At 51.5% G+C, this 24,841-nt stretch overlaps 2 protein-coding genes across 3 annotated transcripts; both read right to left on the reverse strand.

Moving 5' to 3' along the window:
• Positions 1-1,278: 1,278 nt before the first annotated feature.
• Positions 1,279-15,017, reverse strand: PPCDC (phosphopantothenoylcysteine decarboxylase). Of its 2 annotated transcripts, XM_063412318.1 has the most exons (6): positions 14,769-15,014; positions 13,135-13,299; positions 9,061-9,156; positions 6,386-6,514; positions 4,458-4,626; positions 1,280-1,904 (listed from the first exon to the last, which is right to left on the reverse strand). In XM_063412318.1, exons 2-6 carry the CDS (start codon positions 13,285-13,287, stop codon positions 1,819-1,821), a joined length of 633 nt encoding a protein of 210 aa, XP_063268388.1. In that variant the 5' UTR covers positions 13,288-13,299; positions 14,769-15,014; the 3' UTR covers positions 1,280-1,818. The 2 variants fall into 2 exon arrangements, with proteins under 2 accessions (XP_063268389.1, XP_063268388.1); XM_063412319.1 differs by lacking the exon at positions 4,458-4,626 and having other exon boundaries at positions 1,279-1,904; positions 14,769-15,017.
• Positions 15,018-16,216: 1,199 nt separating this feature from the next.
• SCAMP5 (secretory carrier membrane protein 5) lies at positions 16,217-23,539 on the reverse strand. The gene is made up of 7 exons (XM_063412317.1): positions 23,404-23,539; positions 21,775-21,851; positions 21,377-21,505; positions 19,537-19,693; positions 18,786-18,887; positions 18,515-18,632; positions 16,217-18,415 (listed from the first exon to the last, which is right to left on the reverse strand). The coding sequence occupies exons 2-7, from the start codon at positions 21,779-21,781 to the stop codon at positions 18,221-18,223; spliced, it is 708 nt and encodes a 235-aa protein (XP_063268387.1). The 5' UTR covers positions 21,782-21,851; positions 23,404-23,539; the 3' UTR covers positions 16,217-18,220.
• Positions 23,540-24,841: the final 1,302 nt, after the last annotated feature.

A 24,841-nucleotide genomic window follows, 5' to 3' on the forward strand; every position in this document is an offset into this window, starting at 1 on the left:
TTTCTAACTTTTAAAAAAATTATTAATAAAATTCTTTATTAATTTAATTTGCTACGCATTTATAACACCCTGAAGGACAGGCGGTTTGGGCACAGGTTTATCCCAGCCTGGAATGCTATCACACCTGCTTCCAATGAAAAAATCCCAGCAATTGCAGGGAGGATCACTTGTCAACATTTCTGGAGCAGCTCAAAGCAGAGGAGCTGGCTTGGAAAAGAGAAAGGCTCTTATCAGGGCCGTGGTGTTTTGTCCTGGGATAGAGGAATCGCTGTTTGATTTTCTGTGCTGCCAAGTCAGGGAGCAGAAGGAGGCATAAACAACTCCAGGCACAGGAGATAGCCACAAGAGAGCCCCAAGGACAAATGCCAGTTGCAGCAGCCAAACACACACATTTCCCTGTGAACAGCAGAAACACCATCAAAACTCATGGAAATCAAACATCTCTGTACTGTCAGTGAGCTTGTGGGAAAGTCCTCTGAGAGGCTGAGAGCTGAGAACATGAGCAAATGATGCAGGTCACCCCAAAAATCCTGGCAAAATGCAGAAGTCACAGCCACAACACCACTTCAGCCCTCTGTGTGAGCCACAAGCTCTGCTCACACCAGGATCCTTCTCAGGAATTGTGACTCCCTGGATCTCTGTCAGTGGAAGGGCCAAAACAGGGAAAGTTCAGAGGTTTTATCTGTGTGGGATAGATAAGTCTAGCAAACCTAACCTACCGACCTCCTCCCTCGTGCACAGCAGGCTGGAGTTTTCCCCCACAGGCAGGATGCACACGCTGTACCCACAGCCTCATATTTGTTTGGGTTTAGTCAAAAATGAACTCTGCAGGTCAGCAGTGCCCTGCTAGAGCAGCATGTTCCACAGCTCCCATTCCCCTCAGGAATAAGACTGTGTTCCCAAGGACAGGCTAGACTGGGGAGCCCTGCCTGCTCTGGCCCATGAAGGCACAGGACTTCCCAATTTATTCATGCCAGGCAGTTAATTGTCAAGCTGAAAAGGTCATCAAAGGTGAAGTTTGACTTCGTTCCCATGGGTAACACCTGCCTTTGGCTTTCCATGAGGGCCTGGCCTGCTTGTTGCCTGACTGGGGCATCCAGATGGGCAGGAGGCCCTCTGGAAGGAGGTTGATACCTGCATCCCTCTCCAGACAACGGCTACAAAAGGGCAAAAGGAGTGCACAGCTCCTTTCAGTCAATTTTTCTCTGTATCTGATAAAAAACCATCAGCAGACACAACTTAGCAAATATACTGGCTGGGGAGCACCTTCCAAAGCAGTTACAAGAGACAACTCAATGGGCAGGATTAAATCTCTTTTATTAAGTTCCCAGAGGGAAAATGCTTTTTGGACAGTGACTCCTGCTAGGAACGTGCAGCCAGCACAGCTATGGATCAGGCTTTGGAGAGCAGCAATGGTCCAGGAGACACTTGCTAGGAGGGGCTGGCATTACCCACAGCAGAATTTGCAGTGCCTTTTCCTCTCTAGAACCACTGGAGCTCAAACACCTTCTGCAGCCTGCCCAGAACAGAGCAGGTGTAAAGCACTGGGGGGTGAGCAGCCTTAGGAAGGGAACATTATTCCCAAGATACCACAGGGTTTTCCACACTAAAGCAGCACATTCTTGGCTCTGGTTTTTGAAAGTCTGTGGTGAGGTACCACATTTCAGTTTGGCACCAGCTAGAAGACAACCGTGGGCTCCTTCTGTGGAAGAGCAGCTAAAGGTATTCACACCATGGGTACCAGGTCAGCCAAGCCCAGCTCCTGCTGGCTTTATCTCCATCAGCAAGGCACAAAACCACCATTCACACGCCAAAACATCAGCTCTGCCTTGGCACATCCCGTTCTTCAAGGATCCTTTTAACTCTTTCCACGATGGTCCACACTTCTGCCATGGCACCTCGGCCTGCAGGGCAAGAGCAAAGCCACCTTGTGAAATCCAGGGTGAGGGCAACCTAAAAAAAGTGCATAGAGCAAAATTCCCTATCTCACCTCCTTTCTCCAGGGTATGTTTCAATTCAAAATTATGTGTTTTCAGTATCTTTCTGAAATGGTTTTTGCCTATACAAAAAACTTGACAAATCCATACCATTCCTATGATTCTGCCTGAGAGAAAGGACCTCCATTAGAGAAAGCTGTTGTGGATTCCCACCAGCCTGAGTCTTGGGAGCAACTCCTGGAGAAGGCTGAGTGCTGGACAGAACAAAATGGAAATGCTTCTCCTTTGGGCCTGGTTATCTGCCAGATGAACATCTAATCTGTGCCGTGCTGCTGCTTCCCTCTGAAACAGTTTTGAACTCAGGTTCAGAATTTTAAAGCCTGAGATGATGAAATCACCTTGTCTAACCTTGTGTGCTGAACTCAGCACGGGGAACTGAGGCCATTCACTCTTCTAATTTGCCTGGGGCTGAGGAAAGATGCTTCTCCCACAGGTATTTGTCTCTTTTGGAAGACTGAAAAGGAGTCTCTCTTGATATTTTTTCCTGCTGGCTAATTGATCTCATAATTTACTGCTCAGCAGGAACTAGTTCTCGGAGATGTCATTTTCCTCTTTTCTAGACCTGTAAATCCCTGGAGGTCTGGAGCATCCTGTGGACCAGCTGCAGGTAGATTTGGACCCTTCTGCTCTCCTAAGCTCAGGGAGAAGAGCTGCACCTGACAAGAGACATTCTTTCTGCATGATTTGGCAGAGCTACATCCTTCCAGAACACTTCCAGGGCCTGCCTTCTTTCTCCACCAGCCACTATTCCAACAGCTCTGGCAATTCACAGCTGGATTTTTAGGTTTAGCAAAGCAAACCCTTACAGCACAGCTCATGCCTGGAGGTGGAAATCTGCCAGGCTCTAGAAATCCAGCCAAGGATGATGAAGGTAATGTCAGCATGGAAACTGTCCAATCAAGAAACTCACTTTGGCATTCTAACTCTTTTAGCTAGACTTTCTGTCTAAACCCAGCCTTTACTAAAGGAGAAAAATTCAAGGTAAAACTTGGGGGCAGTAAGGATCTGGTGCATTTCAGGTGAGACCCAACCACACGGGGTGAGGAAGAGAAACCTCCTAGAGCAAAACAAACCACAATGTCACCAGACAAAACTGGTGCAAACTGAGTCTCTTCTGCACCACATGTGTGACTTTTCTGTGTGCTGCTTCTGTGGAAACCAGGGAAACCCCTGTGTGGATGGAAGCCACGAAACCAAAGTGAGCGTGGAAGAGGCTGTGGGGGCCTGAGAAAAGGGGAAGGGGTGAAATAAAGGCAGTTGTGGAGCCTAGTTTGGGTCTTTAGAGAGATGGAATCCATTACTGCCCTGCCATCATCTCCCTGCAAGCTGCCAGGAGAAGTCCTGGTGTTTGCCATCAGGAAGATCTTGTTGGGAATAGGCTCACGAGCACAAGTGGAGTCCAGTCAGATGTGGCTGCTCCTGCCATCCCTGCATCCCTCTCCTCCAAGCTCCTTCAGGAGTTTGCTCTCACAGCTGAGACAGCTGAGCTGGATGTGAAGAAATTTGATGTAATCATGTCTAAAATCCCTGGATTTTAGACATGATTACAAATCCCAAATGATTGCCTGGAAAGCTAATCATCCAGGATATTTCAAGTGATGTCTGAGTTACTTGACTACACTTACATAATTGTAAATATTTATTGGTTTTCAGTTCCAAAAGTATGAATCTCTAGAGGCATTGCAGCTACCTAAGGATTCCAAAACCAAGCCAGGCCTAGAATTTAACCACGAGGGACATTTTAACACCCTGTCTTTGTCACAGACTGTTTATTGGACAGACAGGCTGGTTAAAATCTTGCTGGAGTTGGGGCTGTTACGCAGCAAATCCATTGATCCAAATGATTTGTATCAAAACCCTTCCCAAAAATCAAAATACCTCAATTTAAAGCAGCTACTAAAACTCAAATGAGACCATTATTTCTTGGCACTGCAAGCTAAATGTATTGAATCTGAACTTCCTCCACACTCCTCTTTCACTTCACAGAACTCTGGTGTCAAAACACCAAATCAAAACTTGTTTGGGAAGCTAAAAATTAACCCAGGCAACAACAACAACAAATGTTAAATGTGTGTCCAGCTACACCCGCAGCCACATCTGCAAAGGGCTTTTCTCACTATCTGCTCTCAGGAACAAGATTTAATCCAATGATGGAGCCAACAAACTGAGGCACAATCAAAACAGCCCCCAGCCCCAGCAGAGGGCAAAGCCAGGACACTCAAATCCCAGGCTGATAACCCTTGCCACAGAACCCTCCTTCTCTCTGATCTCCTCTCCTCCTAAATGAGCATTTCTGTTCAATATCAGGCTCAGCTGGAAGCTCTTAAGGCTACTTAAAAATTAAAGACGAGGGATAAGACAGGGCAAAGCTCCAGCTTGTTTGTACAGACCGTGGCTGTTCAACATCTCCGTGGCCACACAGCAAAAGGCTCCATCCCTCCAGGATGGAAATGGACTGACCTTCATCTCCACACACGAGTTTCTTCACCACACAGGGGATCTCCGTGTAGCCAAAGGCCTTCAGCTGCTCCAGCTGCCGCGCTGTGATGGGATGCTCCCACATGGCCGTGTTCATGGCTGGGCAGAAGAGCAGCGGTTTGCTCAGGTCCCACGCGCGGATCACACAGGTCTGCGGGAGAAGCCAAGGCAGGGCTGGCCTTTCCTCACTCCTTCCATCCCTTTGCTGCACCTGTCCAGCCTGGCTGTTGTTCTGTCAGCGCAGCTGGGCTAACCCATGGGCTGAGAGTGATTTGTAGCACACTCCAGCCACGCTCATCTCTGACAGGCAGGAAAGATGAGGGAGGCTACCTAGAGGATAAATCCCACCCTGCTCCAGCCAGCAGCCCAGGCTGGAGCAAACCAAGCTGGAACAGGACGTGCACAGACTGTGTGGGAGATGGAGAAGCTGAGAGGTGGCCACAGATCCTATCAGCTCCAGAGAACCCCCCAGGGCAACCCCTCAGATAAGGCAGCTGCAAAGCTGAACACTGAAAGCTGGCAGTGAGTCTTTCTGACATGATATGCCAGCTGGATCCATTACTCCCCACCAGGGAAGCAATGCTGCTTCCAGGACACAACAGAGGAGAACACAAGCACAGCATCTGGGCTGCTGCGGGACCTGCTGGCAGCTTACAAAGCACCTGGCAGCTCCTGTGTGCTCCAGGCAATCAAATCTGACTCCTCAGCACTTCCAGATAACCCAGCATCACCTCACCCCCTTGGAAAGATAAATGTTGGTTGTTCTTAGTGCAGTGTCCCTCAGATCCCCCAGGCCTTGCAGCATTTCAAACAAAGGAGCTTCCAAGGGAGCAGCTCAGATCACAGAGTCCTTACAGGAACCTTGCCCATCCTTTTTTATACCCTGTGACTTGAACCCCTCCCAGCACAAGGAAATCTGATGGAATCTGTTCTGAACTGCCAACCAGCACCTCCAGCACTCACTTTCCTTTCCTGGAGCTGCCTCTTCCCTTCACAAGGCTCTTAAAAGACTGGAAGGAGCATGTGAAGCCACACATCCCTGACATCCTTCCTGAGCTCTTCCCTCTGCTAAACCAGCACACCCACAAGGGACCCACAAGGGACCCACAAGGGACCCACAAGGGACCCAGAAGGACACGACATTGCTTGTCCCTCCCACAGCTCTTTCTGGCTTCTCTCAGATCCCCAGTGATCTGCTCAGGGTGGATTTTGTTCATTTATATGCACTTCTTACCCAAAAGGCTGTAGATCACCAAGATCTGCAGCTTTCTGAAATCTTTTGAGTTGTTAATGCCTGGCCACAAAACATTCAGCCCCACTGAAGGTCCCCAGCACCCAACAACGAAGCACACTCCCTTTTAGTACACTTTCTGATTAGGCTCAAGAGCCTCAAGAGCACTCTAAATACCAAAAAACAAGCCTGAACAAGCAAAAGCCTCTGTAGCTGAGACTGGGAGGTAAGTGGGCATGAGCATGTTTGAAAGTCTGTGCTATGTTAGGTGAGGGAGTGGTGAAGTAGCAGGAAGTAAACACTTTTATCTGATCTCACAGGTGTCTTTCCAGATTGCACTGAAAAAACGTAGAGGAACTCAAGAGCGAGTGAGGCTGTGTTTGTGTGTACGAGTGACAGAGACCGAGGATGGAGGCAGAAGGAAATACCACCCTCCAAAAAAAGCAAAGGAAGACACAAAGCAGGGACAGGGAAATAAGAGACTGACAGAGCCGAGGAGTGGGAAGGGAGTAGGTCAGGGAATGAGAGAGAAGGAGCAGGGGAACCATGCTGGGGAAGTGAGAGACAAGCAGATGAAGGGGGAGCAGAACGTGCAAATCACAGTGGTGGCGATGCTGCAGAAGCACCAGGGTCAGGCAGTCCTGAGGCGTGGTGGCAGTGGCAGGCACAGGGTACTCACCAGCAGGTTGTCACAGATGCCATTGGCGACCTTTGCCAGCGTGTTGGCATCCAGAGGTGCCACCACCATGAGGTCAGCCCAGCGCCGGAGCTCAATGTGCAGGACGGGGTCTGAGCGGCCCTTCCACAGCTGCAGGGAGACAGGGCAGGGAGCACCAAACCCTCACAGCAATCCCGCCTCAGGATACACAATTCCCTACGGAATTCCTGTGGAATTACGCTCATGGAATTTAAGGGACGGCACCGGATCAGCAGGTGGGGGGATCCTTTCCCCATAAGACACTTCACACATCTGATAACCACAGGCTTCAACTCACAGCAAAGAGCTGTCCCCATCCACAGCATCCCTCAGCTTTGGAATTATTCCCAAGAGCCCCATCCTTCAGCCAGCTGAGCCAGGCAGGCCCAACCAGGGGCACATTTCTTGGGGAAACCCTGTGATTTATAAGCTTCACAGTGAAGTGAAGCTGCCCACTGGCTTCTCATGAGGTACAGACCCCTAACTGCACAAGTCACTTTTAATTAGGATGCACAACCCCACTCACACTCACAGCAGCAAAGGGAACCTAAACACTGGAGGGAACAGTGTCCTGTTAGCTTTCTTCACAAGGTTTATTCAGTTTGGCACTTTCCTCCTTGTCACAATTAGACACGAAAATAAAGATGTTTGACTCTAGCAGGTAGAAAAAATCAGAAGGATTTATTGCAATTCCTTTCTGTTTTTTTATAGCCTGCTGCACTAAAAAGACATGCCATTGGTCCACAGCATGGACACCTCTCTCCATTGGTTAAGTAACACAAACAACACCTAGGAGAGAGGTTGTTATGGGAAAGGAATATTGTTTACCCAGAATGTTATGGGAAGAAATAGTGTTTACACAAAACTGCCCAAGAAAGGAGAAACTGCTGAAAACTCTCTCTTGGGAAAGCCAGCAATTCTCAGGCTTCAGAAAATCGGGCCCACGCCTCCTCTCTCAGCTCTTCTAATCATAGAATCTTTTGGGTTGGGAGGGACCTTACAGCTCACTTGTCCCATGGGCAGGGACACCTTCCACTTGACCAGGTTAATCCAAGGCCTATCCAACCCCTGAGCACTTCCAGGGATGGGGCAGCCACAGCTTCTCCTTGACACACTCACTCTTGAGTGATATTTCTGTTTTCACTAAACCCCTGAATTGCTCTACCCTGGTCTTAAGAGCTCAGGTAACTGGGAAAGAGTCCTGAGAAGCAGCAAACAGCATCAGGTGCTTACTCCCCAGAGGACACCCAACCACAGGCCAGCACGGGCTGCAGCAGGGCCACAAACTGCTCCTTCTCTGAGTCATGGGAAGCCACAACAAAAAGGCAGCATCCGAAAAGCTGGGGCTTCCTGAACACCCTTCCCGCCTCCTCCGCTCACTTCTATTCGTGTCATTTTTTTATCAGTGAAGTATCTCACAAGGAGATGCTGAGCAGGCTGGCACAGTGAGCCCAGCACCCTGATCAGAGGGATGGAGCACCTCTCCCACAAGGAAGGGCTGAGAGAACTGGCAGTGTTCAGCCTGGAGAAGAGAAGGTTTGGGATGACCTAATTGTGTCCTTGCAGTGCCTGAAGGAGCCAGCAAGATGGAGAGAGGTGATTTACAAGGGCCTGGAGCAACAGGACAAGGGGAAATGGCTTCCAGCTGCCAGAGGGCAGGGTTAGATGGGATAGTGGAAGAAATTGTTCTCTGTGAGGGTGGTGAGGCCCTGGCACAGGGTGCCCAGAGAAACTGTGCCTGCCCCATCCCTGGAAATGTTCCAGGCCAGACTGGATGGGGCTTGGAGCAACCTGGGACAGTGGAAGGTGTCCCTGCCCATGGCAGAGGGTGGAACTGGAGGAGCTTTGAGGTCCCTTCCAACCCAAACCATTCTGTGATTATTTCCCACCACAGCGGCTCCGTGCCTGCTCTCCAATGTGCCAGCAGACCTCAAAGCCTGACCTGCACCTCTTCTATCACCCCCCTGAGTGTTCCTCAGAAATAACTGCCCGAGGCTGTAGCAGCCTGGGATCCAGCAGGTATCCACCAATCCCTGGGACCAGCCAGAAAGTTTCCTGGCCGTTGTCACTGGCGTGTTTCTGTCCACTTAAAAGCAAGGCAATAGGGGTAAGGAGAGAGCACCTTGTGCTCAGATCAGCACTGCAAGGCAGGGATGAAATGCATGGAAAAACAAATCTTGATGCTTGCACAAAGAAGCTCTTCCTACTCAAGGACTCTCAAAGTGTGTCAGTAAAACTGCAGTCAGGAGAAGAAGCCATTTCACAGGGAGCAGAGATGTTCACAGCCCTGACAGCTGAGCTAAGGAGAACGAAGCTGCTGCCTGCGTGACAAGTATGACTCATGACAAGCACCAAACATGCTCACCATGGCTCTGCACTGGCTGTCTTGACATTTCCTGACACTCCTCTCAGAGCAACTGGGCCCAGGGTGCAGAGAGACCACTGCTACCCTCCCTGACTGCTGCAGGACAAAATCCTGCAATGCATCAGGCAGGCTCTCTCTTCCTCCTCATTCACAGCACATTCTTCAAAAGCCACATTCCAAACATCATTACTAGACCAAGGAGCGAGTCTTGGCCCAGGTTTAAAAAAAGAACTAGGTGTGGTTTCTTGCAAGAAAACGTAGAGGAATGGTTCTATTCGCAGGAACAACTCACCTGCCACTCCTCTTCATCACCATAGAGGGTCACAGGAATCTCCTGGGCATTGTAGAAATGTTTTGCTCTCTCAGTAGTGACCACCTTCACCTCGAGCTAAACAGAAAGAAAAAGACCACTGGTTAGACTTGAGGACAATTTTGAAGTTTTTGTGGCTTCTCAGAGAGCTTCCCCTACTCACAGCTGAAAGGCCAGGCCACCACAGGCATCCACAGGAGCCAGAAACTCATTTCATGTCAACCTAAAACAAGCCAAGCCAAAAGGAAACCCTCTGTGCAGGTGTGCCCATAGCACAGGGTTTCTGTGCAGCAAACCAGTGGCTTTCACAAAGAGACACCGGGTGAACACGTGAGGGTTCTCTCTGAACCCTCAGACAAACCTGCAAAGCCACTGGACCCTTCATTCATTGGTGTCTACTGGGGAAAGCCTATCCCATCCTTCAGGTGTTTATCCGACGCACACTCACAAAAGGTGCTAAGGTGAACCTCTGGTTTCCTCCTGCAGAAATCTTCCCAAGTGGAACAGGGGCCTTTTCCCTGTTTTCTGTGTCCTGCAGCTCTGGTAAACGTTGCCAACACCTCCTGCCATGGGCAGTGAACCAGAGGTGTCCTCCACAGAGCGGGATCAGCCAGTGTCAGCTCTGCATGCCCTGACTGCCCATGCAGGACAGGGAACTGAATTTCCAGCTGCAACTCCTCCCAAGGATGTTCCTTAAACTGGACAAAAGGCAGGCCAACACAGGGATGGAGCACTCTGAAGACTGCTGGTGAGGAAGGTGAACCTCAGGCTGCTGATTACAGTGAAAAACACCCTTTCCCCATGGCATGGGCCACTGCCTGCTCCTTCCAGCAGCTCCCAGAACCCACGGCACAGTTCTGCTGATCTGCCAGTGAGATGGGGAGAAATCAGCGCCTCCCTGCTGGATAACTGTGCCTTGAGGGAGACAACTGATAAGGCATTCAGTGTGTGCACTCCTTGCTACAATCAACTGCTGGAAACCTCCAAGCTCCAAAAGTCCTCTGCAACAGCAGCAGTGATGTGATAGAGCATATTAATCCAGCTCCCAACACCATTTATTCCACTGGGAATGAGGCAGTGTTGGCTCCTTGCATCCTATGAGACTAGAATGACAGCTGGGAGCAGTGGAAAATCCCAGCCTTGGCATAGTGTGGCCACTGGTAATTTTCCCCATTTTCTGAAGGAAAAGTGACAGGGTAACACAGCTGCACGACACATTTTTGGTACTGTCTGTCTGTTTTTCTCAAAGCACCCCTGACTGGGAATCACAGGTGCTGGTAGTGTTTTTCAGTGTCAAGATCACACTCACAGGCATTAGCTAACTGTATTTATTTCCACGCTAACCTCACCCCACAGGAAGCTGCTCGGGCCAAGCAGCGACACCCACAAAGGCGCTATCGCCGCTCCGCTGTGCCGCGGGCCTCGGGAGAGGTGTTAACCTCAGGCTGCAAGAAAAATTATTTATTTGGGAGGTTTAAAGGCCACTGTGCAGTTTGAAGGAGGATGGCTGCTCTCTGAAATGGTACCATTGAAGAAAATATTTATTTCTTCCAAGCATAAGCCTAGGACTAGGGAAGAGCTCTGGCTGTTGAGCTCTGCACCCAGCCATTCCAGGCCAGAACATTTCCGAGGGATGTTCAAGGAGTGTGAGTGCTGGTGGCTGAAATCTCACCGCCCCCCAAGAAAGCTGTTCTGTGAGTTAAATATTCTCCCTAACGAAGGTTTCCTGCTGGGGTGGGCTCCTGGTGCCCTCATTCTCAGCAGGTCCCTCAAGTCCCTCCAGCTACACTGGGAAGAGGTCAGTGTTTCCAAGATGACTTTAGCTTACATAGTTTATTGTTTCTATTTACCTGGCACACCCTCTGTTTGCCCGTGGATATCTTCAACAGCAGAGCCAGTCTGGCCACACTCAAACTCCCTCACTGGAGACAGTTTAGATTAGTTAGAGGTCTTTGGCTTAAGCCAAATCTCCAAAACAAACTTTACCACAAAACTGCTCTCCTGTCTTCAGGCAGCACTGCTGGTCTCTGATAGAGGATTCTCGTGGCACAGCCCTTTCTGCTCGGGGAAGGAGGTGCATGAGATTATTTTTTAATTATTTTTTAATGGCCTTCTCAGTTTTGACAGCAAAATCTTTCCAGATAGCCCGAGCACACGAGAATGAGCAGCTCCTCTGGTAAATGGAACTTCTGAGTTGAGACAGAGGCTGCCTGGCAGGCGCACAATGAAGTGACAGGGTGTGATTTAAACCTGAAGCCCAGGTGACATCCTAGAGCATCGAGAGCAAATCATTTTGCCCAGCAATAAGTCTGTCATTGCCTTTCTTTATCCTAGGATCACAGACTGGTCTGGATTGGAAAGGAAATTAAAGGTGCTCTAGTTCCACCCCCTGCCATGGGCAGGGACACCTTCCACTATCCCGGGGTGCTCCAAGCCCTGTCCAACCTGGCCTTGGACACTGCCAGGACAAGCCAAGGACAAGCCAAGCAAAAGGCAGTGAGCTGTCACATCCACTGGCACCCTCGAGGAGGTGTCAAAGTTTAATGAGCAGCAAAATCACTCTGCCAAGTCACTCACCGCAGACCATTTCAGGCAAAACATCAATTTCGACTAACCACTCTGGCTGCAAGCCTGTGACCACATCTCCTCTGGTATCAAAGCTTTTCCTCTGCTCCTGCCCTGCCTGCTTCGTAAAGTTCTGCTCCAGCAGTAAAGAAATGGATGCAACAGCCTGGTGCAGGACTCAACAAAATCCATGGGAAAGCTACACCCACTCAGCAGGCCTTGAAATCACAGCAGAAATTAGTGAAAAACTTTGATTAAGAGGCTTTTATAAACCCCTGGATGTTCTCACTTTTGCTTTTTCTGCCCTAAAACCAGTGGCCACCAAGTCTGCCCTGGATGTCACAGACCTCTGGGGCTGCACATAGAGTTTGAGTCCAGCTGTCTGCAGGTTTTAATTATGAAACAAACACTCAGAGAGAAGCAAAGGGTTTAGGCCACATTCCTACCACGGGTCACTTGCATTCTGCCTGTCACCTGCACAGAAGGATATCCCAAGCTCCAGGAGCAAAGGAAAATAGACAATGGCTAAGCTAAACCAAGAGGGAGAGGATTAGATCTCTGACTCTGGGCTGGTCACCCCATTCCTTGATGTCATTTTTTCTTTGTCTTTCTTATTTCAGGCTGGGACCTTTGACCTCAGTAATCACATCAGGTCAAGTGATAAATTAACGGAGGCCTCACTTTGCCACACATGCCTCACCTGCAGCAGCCTCTCCAGCTTAGATATCAACACCAACCAGATAAATCAGCACCTCCTCGGCCTCTACTCAATGTACCCACAAGGTACAGCCTCCCACGTCATTCCAGGGGATGTTCATGCAGCAATCTAAGCAATAAATCTGCAGATTTCAGTGCAACCTCTTGCCCCTGACACTTTTTTCTTTCACTGCTCCAAAATATTTCCTCCATTTCTAAAAACCTAGAAGTTTTCTATGTTTAACTTTATCCTACAGCAGGAGAGAGCACATTTTCCTCCCTGATCAGTCACCAGTGGCCTCTGCTGGGCACCTCTGTTACTCCAGACAACAAATAGTAAAAAAATTACTACACAAATACATATAGCAGCTTGTGTTTCCCATTTTTGGCTTTACAAGCTCTGTTTTCCCTTTCTGGATCATATTTGGAAAAGCCACATCCCGCCCATGGAAAACTGCAATACCCTGAAGATTCCAGGTTTCAGAAGCATCACCCCTGTGTGCAACCACGTCTCATAACTTGACTGACAAGGACAAACTCCACAAAAAAAACCACCAAAACACCCAAAGCAAAGACCTTTTCAAGTATGAAATGATAAGGAAAAAAAAAAACCCAAAAAACAAACAAACACACAAAAAAGATTTTTTTAAAACCAGGTGGAATCCTCCTCACGGAAACTTTTGAATGAAAGGGCCCCCAAGGAGGAACTCATCATTCCAGCAGAAGCCACGTGAGCTCTCCTCAAAACAAAGGGAAACTCCAGCTTTACACAGCTCCACCACCAGCTCCACTCACCCCAGGGATTTTCAGCAATTCTGCAACGAGCAGGGGCAGCTTGAGGGCAGCCACGCTTCCAGTCACTCCCAGCAGCACACGGAACGTTTCCTGTGCCACGGCCGAGCTGTTTCCTGCAGGAATGGCTGCCTCTGGCAGGGACACGGGCTCCATGCTCCAGTCCAGCTGTGCAGCACAGGCAAATGAACACACTGCACTCAGAGAGCCTCCAAGCACAGCTCCAATCCCGCCACATCCCCAGGGACACGGATCCAACCCGGCCTCTGCAGGGCCCAGAGTCACCCAGAGACATGGGAGGGCTCTGGGTCATCCCAAAAATGTCACTCATCCCACAAGGATTTCAAGAACTCTAAGGGCAGCTCAATGTTTAATTACATTTTTCATTCAGTTACTGGGAAAAAGACTCCTAAACTTGAGCAGGGAGGCTGCAAAAGTGCCCTGCTGAAGTTCATGGCTCCCAAAATTAAGATTCCCACATGTTGAACACGGTCCAGAATTTAGAACAGAAAGATAAACCAGTGTGAGATAAAATTTTACACCAAGTTCTCTAAAAGCAAACAAACCCCTGCTGAGTTGCTTTCCCTTTGCACTCTCTGGTGTTAATTAATCCACAGAGATGTCTTAATAATTAAAAATGTGGGGCCTCATTGCATGCACAACCATCTTGTTTCTTCCTGTGCTCCTAAACATTTACAGCAGCACTAGAAATTATTCCCTAGCAGCTTTAATTCAGGTCTGCTCCTTCCTCTTGGCCTCCCTGTGCTGCTGCCACGCTGATAAAAACCAGAAATTAATGTTTTGGTGAGAAAAGTATCTCAAATATAATCAATTAATGATTAAGTAGCAAAGAGAAAGTTCAGTTCTTGAAAAATCACTGCATAAAGTAAAGTTTGCTCCACTTTAGTGATGCCCTTGTTAAAATTCAGCTGCTTGGAATCACTTTGGGTAGAAAAAAAGAAGATGGAAACAGGCTGCCCTGATTTTGGGGACAATTCAGGTTGGAGAGAGGAATTTCACAGGATCACAGCCTGGTTTGGGCTGGAAGGGAAATTAAAGTGACCAAGTTCCACCCCCTGCCATGGCAGGGACACCTTCCACTCCAGGCCCAATTTCAGCTTTGCTGATTAGCAAGGGTAATTAAGAGGAGAGGAAATGTAGCAGGACATTGGCTGAGAGATTTTAATGCTACCACCATGCTTTGCATATTTATCTATATCTAATAAAAACCAGATCATTATAACAATAATTTAAAAAATTAAATTATTATCTACTTAAAGCATCCTCAGGATGTTTCTGAAATGCCCACAATTCCACCTAAGCATTCACAAATTAAAACCTTTAATAAAACGTTATTAAAACGCAATTTTTTAAGTAGGAGGCTTTCAAAATGCTTATAAAGCAATGATTAAAATGTTAAAATTATAAAACAATTAAAATAAAAAAGGTAAATATGGTAAAACAATGATAAAGAAGTTGAAAAAATTAAAATGGTACTAATTAAAAAATATCGACAAAACCAGCAAAATAGTGGTCAAAATTATAAAATAATGGCAAAGGCTTATAATAAAAGCCGTATGCAAAATAATATATGTACTATAACGATAACGAAGTGCTGGGTCGCGCTTTCCTCTTACCCAAACACAGCTGTGGGGAAGCAGCCACTAGAAAACAAGCAATTTACCCCTAAGCATTAATGAAATTGACTTTTAACGCGGCAGCGATGCTGAAAACGGCTCCAAAAGGCTGCTCAACAGCACCGAGGGGCCCCGTGGGCTCCCAGAAGGTAACAAACAACGCTGCGATAGCGCTCGAGGCAGGGCCGGCAGGGCCGTGAGGGCCGAGGGCTCCGGGCGGCCCGGGAGCCGCGGGGCGTGCCGGGAACGGGCGCAGGGACGCCGCTGATTGGTGCGCACTGCTCCCGCCCACTATGCTGATTGGTGCGTACTGCTCCCGCCCACTATGCTGATTGGTGCGCACTGCTCCCGCCTACTGTGCTGATTGGTGCGTACTGCTCCCGCCCGCTGCGCTGATTGGTGCTGGCAGCGCGCGCGCCCGCGCGGCCGACGGGAGGAAGGGGTGTCATGGCGACCCCTGACGGCCGCGTCCCGGCTTATGGCGGCTGTGCCGTCACCCCGGAGGGCTTTGTGCCCCTCTGTGCCCCAGTCGTGCCCACGCGAGGGATCTCGCCAAGGGCAAGCGGGTGGCCTCAGGCTGCTCAGGAAGTAGTCTTAACGGGGATTCTGGCTGGTGGCAAGGTCTTGGAACGTAACAAAGGCCAGAAGAACTCGGCGTAGAAGGCGTGTGGGGAACGCGGTCGAGGAGAGGGTCTGAGGGCCACTCAAGTGACAGGGGTGATATCTGAGCCTAGGAAAGTGTCAGAGACCAGGAGTGAAACCTTTCTCGCGGAATTGAGGGCAGCCACACAGAGTTGGCAGGGGAAAGCGGGTTGAAGGACTGAGTATTTATTTATTGTCTGAGGCAGAGACAAGGGGGATGGCTTCCCATGCCCGAGGGCAGGGTTAGGTGGGATACTGGGAAGGAATTGTACCCTGGCACAGGGTGCCCAGAGCAGCTGTGGCTGCCCCTGGATCCCTGGCAGTGCCCAAGGCCAGGCTGGGCAGGGCTTGGAGCAGCCTGGGACAGTGGAAGGTGTCCGTGCTGGATGAGCTGTAAGGTCCCTTCCCACCCAAACCATCCTGTAATTACACAGGCATGACAGCTCTGGGGCAGCACGTGGTGCCCAGCCCTTTGCAGACCCCGCTGAAAAGCAGCAGTTACTTGGACATCCCTCTGATATTGGCCACAAACAAGAAGCAGGGACGACAAGAGGCAGAGAGCTCTGCTTTGCTGACTGTAGGACACAGAAGGCGACAGGGAGCCCTGAGGGGAACACCAGCTGTGTTCTGTCCTTGCCCAGCAGCAGGAGCGCCCCATCTCTCCCACCCCGTGGGCTTCGGGAGCACCACGCTTTGATCACCACCACACCAGCCCCACCTGGAGCAGGGACAGCTCACAAATAACCACGGTGAGAACAAGGGGTGGAGTTTCCCACCTGGCTGGAGCCACGGGGGGCAGCATTTCAGCGCTCACACACTCAGGAGACACATCGGAGAGGAGGGTTAGGTGCTGAAGCAATGTCTGTTAGTTACAGCTCGTTACAGTTATTATTATTGATGCATCTTATTGTCAATGCAAGAGGTGAAGTCACTTAATTCATCATTTCTCAGACACGGATGACAGAGCACGTGGTTTGGCAGAGTCAGTTTTAGGCGAGCTAGAAATGGATTGCACAATATTTAAACCTGATTAAGTACATAATAGGCTTAGCAAAGGATTACTTTTCTCCTGACATTTTATACATAAATATATACACACACACACAGACAGGCATTTTATCAGTAGCTGCATTTTAGTCTGGTCAAGAGACAACTGCCTATTGCAGAATGACTGGAGTGATACCCTTAAAAAGGAAACTAGTCTTGGTGTGCTTTGCTGGAGAAGAGAAGGTCCTTTTTCGGGTGATTCTCAGGGGTAGGGGTCACATCCAAGCATCACTGGAGGAGTGGAGGGGACAGATAAGGGGCTGGGGACTCGCACACTCCTGGCTGGTGGCACACTGAGCTCCTTCCCTGTGCCAGGCAGGAGATCCTGGAGCCAAGGGGCTGGATTGGATTCTGTTTGGGCTACTTTTCAAGGACTTGGAGAAAAATTTGGCTTATTTAAAGTGCATTTAGAGTTGAAAAGCATCTCGGAGAAGTAGCTTTCCCTGCTCCTGCCCTGCAGCATCCATCCCATTTCTGCTCCCACTCATAATCTTTTCCAGGGTGTGCCAGTCACCTTCCCCAGGAAGCGTTGGTCTGAGCTCAGCTGCCTCCTGCTGGGGTGCAGGATCATTATTTAACACCCAACATCCCCAAACTGAGCAGGGGTTTGGGCCTGACAGGAATTTCTGCACCAGGAAACCCATGGCCACATCACACCACGCTTTTTAGGAGCAGCAGTCCTTCCCTCCAGCCTGGAGGTTTCCTTAAGAGACCGAAATTAGCACAGATCTCCAAAGCTAACGGGGACAAGCCTTGGTCTGGCTGTTTCCACGAGCAGGGAGACAGCTTGGATGTGCTGGGATTGGGAGTGGCAAGATTTGACCCGCAGCCTTGCCCGGGCATGCGTCCTCTGAGGAACGCTCTGTCGCTTCTACAGCTGCTTTTCCAAACAGAAGCCTTTAAAAGCACCAGACTCAGGATGCAGAATCTGGAATGGGATGGCTGTATCCCACAGGGAAAACCTGTCCTTGCTCCCCAACACACACACACGCATACACACACACTGGTCCTCCACGTCAAAGTGTAAACTACTCATTTACAACACCACACACTAAGAGAAGTTGTAGATCCTGAGCCAGGGTGTAGATTAGGAATCTCTTGGCTTCCAGCATATCAACAGCAGGATTGAGGGTTTCTTATATTTTTTCCCTTTTTTTTTTCTTTTTTTTTTGTTTTTAATGCTAATTCAGTCAGCCACCTGCTAGTTAAAAAGCAAAAGAAAAAAGGAGAATTCCCAGGATTGCTTGCCCTTGCTGAGACAGTGGCAAGTGGCTGGACACTACCAACTGAAAGAGAAAACTCACACACGTCAAAAACCCGTGGTTCAGGCTTATTCCAAGAGGAAAGATGGGTGCTGGTTGCTCTTTTTTCCCTTTTGGGGGGTATGGGGGGGCTTTTGGCTGATGAGGTTCTAACGTACACCTATCACCACAGTAATTAAAAAACCACCACTGTACACTATTCCACAGGGAAGAAGAAGACACGTGAATGGACACTGACTATCACGCACAACAAAAGCCCTGCAGGTCAACTCACGGCCTCTTCAGAATGAAAAAAAACAGAGAAAAGAAGAGCTCGAGACAAGAAAAACAGAAAAATAAGGAAAGAAAAAAATCCCAAAGGATCTGGTTACAAAGAAGGGAAAAGAACCACCATTATGGTACACTCTGACTTTCTGAGACAGTTGCAGAAACTCGGCTCAGGCTTCCTCCTCCCTTTTTCCCCCCCAGCTCTTCCTCCCAAGGACAGAGTCCCGCCGCTGCTCACATCTCGTTGGAGTAGGTGTAGTTGGGGGTGGCCGAGTACTGCGTCTCGTGCTGCATCATCGCGCCCTGCGCCGCCCCCATGGCCGCGTTCTGCACCGCCTGCTGCACGTGGGGGTTCTTCCAGGCGCCCGTGGTCCACTCCTCCTGCGCTTTGCTGAAGCTCCCGCCGCTGCCCCGGTAGAACTTGTGCACCTGCAGGGGAAACGCAGAGGGGCTGAGCGCCCGCGGAGCTCCAGGGTGGCGGCGAGGGCCACCCGAAGCCGTGTGGATCCCCTGATTTTCCTGCCGTACCATGGTGAGGGCAATGAAGGAGAAGACTGCCATGGCTGTGAAGAGCACGGTGGGGATCAGCATCACCACAGCCGAGCCGACGTTGGTCCCAAAGAAGGAAATCGCTGCAATCCAGCCACTGCAAGGAGATGGAAACAACTGGTTCGGTCACCAGCTCTCCCAAACTGCCTGCAGCCCTCCTCAAACCATATTCCCCAAGGAGAGAACCAGTAAGGATGCTAAAACACTACAGTGACCACCCCTGTACCCAACACAGCAGCATTTTCCTTACCAGACCCCCCATCCAGGGATCCCCACTGCCTGGATAATGCTGATCACCAGCTGGGCCATGAAGGTGAAGAAGAAGGCCATGAAGCTGAAGGAACTGTCTGTCCTGCAAGAGAAGGCTCAGTCACTCCTGCACCTCCATCCCTGCTGCACTCCAAGGGAAGGGAGATGCTCCTACGTATCAGACTTGGCCGTGGTTTAGCAGGAGGGTGATGAAAAGCAAAATTAAAGGCAAAAGAGAAACTGCAAGAGGCTGGAGGTGGTCTCAGGGCACCTGGGAAAGCCACAGGGCACCAGACCCTCCCTATGGCTCAGTCAGCTGGGCTTGAGGACATCTGTGCTGGGACACGGCTCTCAGCTCACACCACCCCACATGGGGAATAAATACACCCCTAGTTCTCCAGATTTGGGGACTGACGTCAGCACCGTGGGTAATCCATACAAACACCTCGAGGATTCGTGGAAAAATATAAAAGGTGCCTCAGGGAGGAGAGGGAAAGTGGCAGCCCAGCTGCATCCTCACCACTGTCCCCCACCACTGCACAGAGGCACACGGAAAGTGTCCTCACATCACCTGATGGGGATTTGGCCCCCAGGAAACCCCAAACACTGGTTCTGAAGGTTAGAAAATAAAGCTAAAGGGCTGCACAGAAAGGAATTCCCCCAGTTAGTCAGGCAATGCCCCAAGCTAAACACTGACCATTTCCGAAGGAGAACAAGGCAAAAAGAAGCCAGGCTCAAGTGCGACCACTTACTTGAAAGCTTTGTAAATAGGTCTAAACCAGCAGACATAGGAGCAGGGCGTAAAGAGAATGAGCCAGAGAATTGCCAGTCCAAAATTTACAGCTCCGCCGCCTCCAATGAGCCACGCGAGGCAGCCCACGAGATTCACCGCCAAGGTGATGCTGTTCACTGCAAACACACACACACACAGAGCAGAGTAGCACGGACGCAAGGGTGGCACTGAGACACCAGGGACCCCGACCCCGGAGTCCTGCTCTAGCTGGGCTGCCCTTAAATTAGGCTGAGAGCACATTCCCAGGCTGGCTGGGCCGAAGGGGGTCAGGCCTCAGCTGAGTGTAACAGGAGGAAAATCAATGTATCACTGGGAGTTGTACCTCCCTGAGCAGTTCAGGGCTCTGAAGATTGGCAGGAGTTGCATCCTCCCGCTCCTATCGAGCCAGGACACATTTCCACTAACAGAAGGAAAACTGAGGAACTGTGGTGAAGTTTTCTGCTTGCTCCAGATACATCTTTGCTGAAGGAGCTTGTGCAGGAGCTCCCCGAGCACCACTGAGAGCCAAAATCCTGAACTCCTGACCCCGCCAGTTCAGGGGGTGACACATTTCCCTCGCCCACCCCTGCTTGGGATCAGGCCACACAAGGGCTCCGACTATGAATCCCAGCTCAGCAGACACAGGACAAAGCAGAGAAGGCTCAGCTGCATTCTGACGCCTCCGAGTTCGGAGAATGATTCATTATTTCGACGAGAACGAAAGCCCTCCCACTGCTGCCTGCCTGAGAGCTGCAGCTGGCGAGGGAAGGAGCTCAGCTGCCTGGGCTGCCCTAAAGGACATGAAGGGACCTTCCAGGCACTCTGTGCTGGGTGTCTGAGGGGCTGGTGGGGAGAAAATGACCCAGAGAGGAGCTCCAGAGGCAAAACCCAAGGGACAGCAACAGGCTCTGAGAGCTGGTGCTTGTGCTGAGGAGCAAGGACCAAGCTCTGTTACATGAAGAGGAAGAACATCCTGGCTGGGATTGGGAGGGAATTGAACACCTCCAAAACAGCTTCCCTGAGGAAGTACAGCTTTTTTCTTCCCATGCCTTAAACAAGCAAACCCTCCTGACACAATGAAGCTACCCCAGGGTCACCTTCCTGACGGGACACAGCCCCAGGCATGCCAGCCTGGTGCCACGCCAAAAGCAGGAACACACAGCCTCTGTGGTGTTAGCTCAGCTCTTCCTAACCTGCCCCTACAGCACAAGGCACTCCCTGGGCACTGACGCTTCCAAAGTTCAGGGGAAATTCCTGATAAGGGAACTAAGTCCTTCTAAAAAGAACTGAAATGCTGGTGCCAGCCTGCCTTGAGCTGTGCACATTTCCACCTACGTTGGGGTGTGACCTGTGCCTCTGGCTCTGTTCCCTGCCCAGGGTTGGTGAAGAGGAGAGATCCAGGATAGTTGGAAGAGCTGGAAGCTGGTGACAGCTCTGTTAGCACAGCACGGCACACAGAGGCATGCAAGAGGAACAGGCAAGCTCCGGGAAGCCTCCAGCTCCACGTTTTGGGGAGCAAGCACGCCAGCCCTCCAGTCTGAGCCATCTCCTCCTTACAGCAGGACATCAACATCACCACCAGTGACCCTGGGACACTGAGCCAGCTCCACAGCTCCATCCTGGAGGCTGGAAGGGCTGGGATCCACAGGATGCTGCAGCCCACCTCTCATTCCTGAGTTTTGACAGGAGACACCAAGGCCTGGAGGGGGAGAAGGGCTTCCCCTGACCTTGCCTTGCCCTTTCAGCTGGCAGCTCCCTGAGGAGCAGCCTTTGGAGAGGCAAACAAATCCTACTGGAGCCATTCCCACGCAGCCACTCACGCATCCAGAGGTAGTAAAGCCGCTTGGCCATGGTCCGGTGCTGCGGCGGGATCTCCGCGTCGAAGTCCTGGTAGAAACATGGCTTCAGGGGGATGAATTTGGGCAGGGGAGGGAAGTTGTTCACCTTTTCTGCAAGGAAAAGTTTTCACTGGTGTCAGGCACTGCCCAGAGCTCAACAAAAACCAAGAGGCTTCCTAAATAACCCCAAGGACTGACAAGTTTTACACAGGAGTTAAGGATTTCCCACGGACACCACCACCGACCCGCCCCGAAGGATCAAATTCAGCCCTCACTGGCCACACAGATCCTGCAGCCACGGACACCCACCACCCACTGGTGACTAACGAGGTGACATTATGGCCAGCAGAGCCCACCATGATGTCCAGAGCCCCCTGTACCTGCCATGCTGGCACACGCTCAGCTTCACTGCTCCTCAGGAAAAACACTTGGGAAAAACGTGGGAGCTTTAGCAAAGCTGGAGGAGAATGAGAGAAAAGGTTGATTGAAGTGGTCAGAGACCTCTGCAAAAGCCTTCACCTTCCCCCTGTTCCAAAACAACTCAAGGACAGCAGTTTGCTTCACTTCTGTGACACTGTGGACTATCACACATCCAGGCTGGCACCTGGCTGGCAGTGTGATAAATCCTGGCTCCTCTGGCTCAGGCTTATGCACCAGTTAAGGCAGAAGATTACGAGAGGATCCAGTAATGTGGGGCCTCCCACTCCCAACTGACCTACATCCAGGAGAGGGCCAGGTAGGGCAGCAGGGGAAGGAGGTGGCTGTGGGCAGTTTGAAACCCTCCAGTTCATGACCTGGCCCCAAAATAATTCTTTAAAAAATGGATTATTGTTATTTTTGCTGAATTCCAGCACAGGGGACTACCTGGCTGTCTCGTAGCTGCCATCTCTGCAAGCCCAAGCCAAAAACAAGCCCAAAAAGCAGGGAAATCAGAGCAGAGAAATCAGCTGGAAAAAAATATAAATCAGTGGCGATTGTCACTAATGAGTCACTTGAGTGCCTGGCGTAACAATTACTCATGTCATTTGGCACCTCGTTCCAGAGCGTGCAGGTGGGAAAGGGGGGAGCTCGCATCCCAGGACCATCCCAGACCATTCCATGCTCAGCTCTATGCCAGAAGTGAAAATTTTGACAAATTAAAGCAAAAAATCACGACCTGAGGTTTTAAATAGGAGCGTGAAGATGGCGTTTCCCCACCTGCCTGCAAGGTTTTGCCCTTTCCCTGCTATCCAGGCAGAGCTGGCAGCGGCCAACACATTTCCCAGGACACGGGGCCTCGGCAGTCGGTGCCCGGCAATCCCGGGAGGATTTGGGGGGCTCGCTCCAGGGTCTTTTCGCACCCTCCAGCGCCAAAGACACAGAGAACCCTCAGGGCTCTCCCGACATCCGCCGGCAGCCCCCGGATGCCTCCATCCCGCCGCTGCTATAAATACGAGCTCCTCGGGCGGTGACGTCCTCCCGGCCGCCCCTGCCCACGTGTGCCAGGAGCGGGGACACACGGCCAGGCGCCTCCCGACCCGCGCCTGCCCCATCGCGGGGAAAACACCGGGATGGCGATCAGTTCGGGTGGGGTTCCTTTGCAAAATCAGGAATATGGTGATGGGGTTGGAAAAGGGAGGGGGATCACATAGGTGATGGCACCGAGAAGAAACCCCTCTGCTGCGTGGGGTGGGTTCAGGGAGGGCAGGCAGGGCTCGGCCTCGCCGTGGGTCGTTGCCCGTGCGTTTCCACGCGTGAAGGGCTGCGTGCCCCACGCATCCCCACCTCAAAGCCGGCGCGGCCTCCCAGCAGCAGCCTGGATCGGGGAGAAGGGCGGCCCAAGCCCCGCTCGGTGCCCGGTGCGCCCACGCGTGTGCAGGGTCACGGCGGCTGCCGCCACACCGCGCATCCCCCCCCGCAAGTGGGATGCAGAGCAGGAGGTCGGTGCAAAGGGCGGTCAGCTCCCTCGGGGGGAGCATCCAGCGCACTCACTCCGAGGTGTCTCCCCTCTCCACACCCCCGGTACTCACCACGTGGCGTGACCCGTGCCGTCCCCTCCGGTTCCCGGCGGGTGGCGGCGGCCGCCCGCCCGCCCGGTGCTGCTCCTGCCGCAGCGACCGCGCTCTCGCGAGACTGCGGCGCCGCCGCCGCCCGGGCCATGGGCAGCGCCGGGATCTCGCGAGAGCGCCCGCCGCTGTCCAGGGTCCTGATGCCGCCGGATGGAGGGGCGGGGCCGAGTGGAAGGGGCGGGGCAATGGGGAAGGGGGCGGGGCCTTTACGGGGGGCTCTAAAGGGCTGGGGGCTCCATGGGGCTGGGAGTGCTCTGTGGGCTGTGGGGGGCTTTACAGGAATGGGGGCTCCATGGGGCTGGGAGTGCTCTATGGGCTGTGGGGGGCTTTACAGGAATGGGGGCTCCATGGGGCTGGGAGTGCTCTATGGGCTGTGGGGGGCTTTACAGGAATGGGGGCTCCATGGGGCTGGGAGTGCTCTGTGGGGCTTGGGGGCTTTACAGGAATGGGGGCTCAATGGGGCTGGGAGCGCTCTATGGGGCTTGGGGGGCTTTACAGGAATGGGGGCTCCATGGGGCTGGGAGTGCCCTATGGGCTGTCGGGGGCTTTACAGGAATGGGGGCTCCATAGGGCTGGGAGTGCTCTATGGGGCTTGGGGGCCTTTGTAGGAATGGGGGCTCCATAGGGCTGGGAGTGCTCTATGGGGCTTGGGGGGCTTTATAGGGATGGGGTTTCTGTGGCCTCCATCAGGGGTGCAGTGACCCCTACCAAGGCAAGGCAAGCACTGTGTGGGTAGAATACCACCCTCGGTAGGGCAGGGGCTCTGGGGGACAGCTCCTGGCAAGGCTCTCTGTACCCAGGAGGCAATGGGAAACCAGAAGGTCCCACCAGTGGGGCCAAATTCTGTGTACTTCATGTCCACACCCTGACGTGCTTCATTCTGGGGGCAGTAATTAACTAGTGGCTTGCATGAAGGGCAGAGGATATGTTGATTACTTTTGCCAGATATGCCAAGGCTGGGATGTAGAGGGCAGGAGAAGGGACTGGACTGATTCACAGATGGAACAGGGTTCAAAAGCTCCTAAAAGGGATATAAATCCCAAATCAGCCTGAGAGCTCCACAGGTTGTGTCCCTTGTTCTCAGTGTCACCACAGAGAGTTCTGTGCACACCACTTGGACCTCCTGCCTTACTGCTTGAGAGAATATCAGTGAAGTGTTGTGAAAAATACTTTATTTTACTGCTAAATCATCCTCCCTTCCCGGGGTCCAGCCTCGAGGGTCATGGAGGGGCAGCAAGGACAACATCCAACCCCAGGAAGATGAGAGCAGCTGGGCAAGGAAGCAGCAAAATCTTTTTACACCAGTGAGCCCTGGTGGCCAAACCCCTTCTGCAGGGGAACAGTGTTGCTGTGGGGATGCAAGGAAGGAAACCTGGCAGAAACAGGGAAAATGGCTGCC

The sequence above is a fragment of the Prinia subflava genome, chromosome 15, assembly GCF_021018805.1.
Source record: "Prinia subflava isolate CZ2003 ecotype Zambia chromosome 15, Cam_Psub_1.2, whole genome shotgun sequence".
NCBI lineage: Eukaryota > Metazoa > Chordata > Aves > Passeriformes > Cisticolidae > Prinia > Prinia subflava.

What these genes read in the sequence shown, in the direction of transcription:
- PPCDC (XM_063412318.1), bottom strand. Translation starts at nt 13,287, where the DNA reads ATGGAGCCCGTGTCCCTGCCAGAGGCAGCCATTCCTGCAGGAAACAGC. An exon ending in GTGATGAAGAGGAGTGGCAG is followed by an intron (nt 6,515 to 9,060) that starts GTGAGTTGTTCC and finishes GTCTCCCTGCAG; the next exon opens with CTGTGGAAGGGCCGCTCAGA. An exon ending in GCATCTGTGACAACCTGCTG is followed by an intron (nt 4,627 to 6,385) that starts GTGAGTACCCTG and finishes CTTCTCCCGCAG; the next exon opens with ACCTGTGTGATCCGCGCGTG.
- SCAMP5 (XM_063412317.1), bottom strand. An exon ending in CCTATTTACAAAGCTTTCAA is followed by an intron (nt 18,888 to 19,536) that starts GTAAGTGGTCGC and finishes CTTCTCTTGCAG; the next exon opens with GACAGACAGTTCCTTCAGCT. An exon ending in ATCCCTGGATGGGGGGTCTG is followed by an intron (nt 18,633 to 18,785) that starts GTAAGGAAAATG and finishes ATCTCCTTGCAG; the next exon opens with TGGCTGGATTGCAGCGATTT.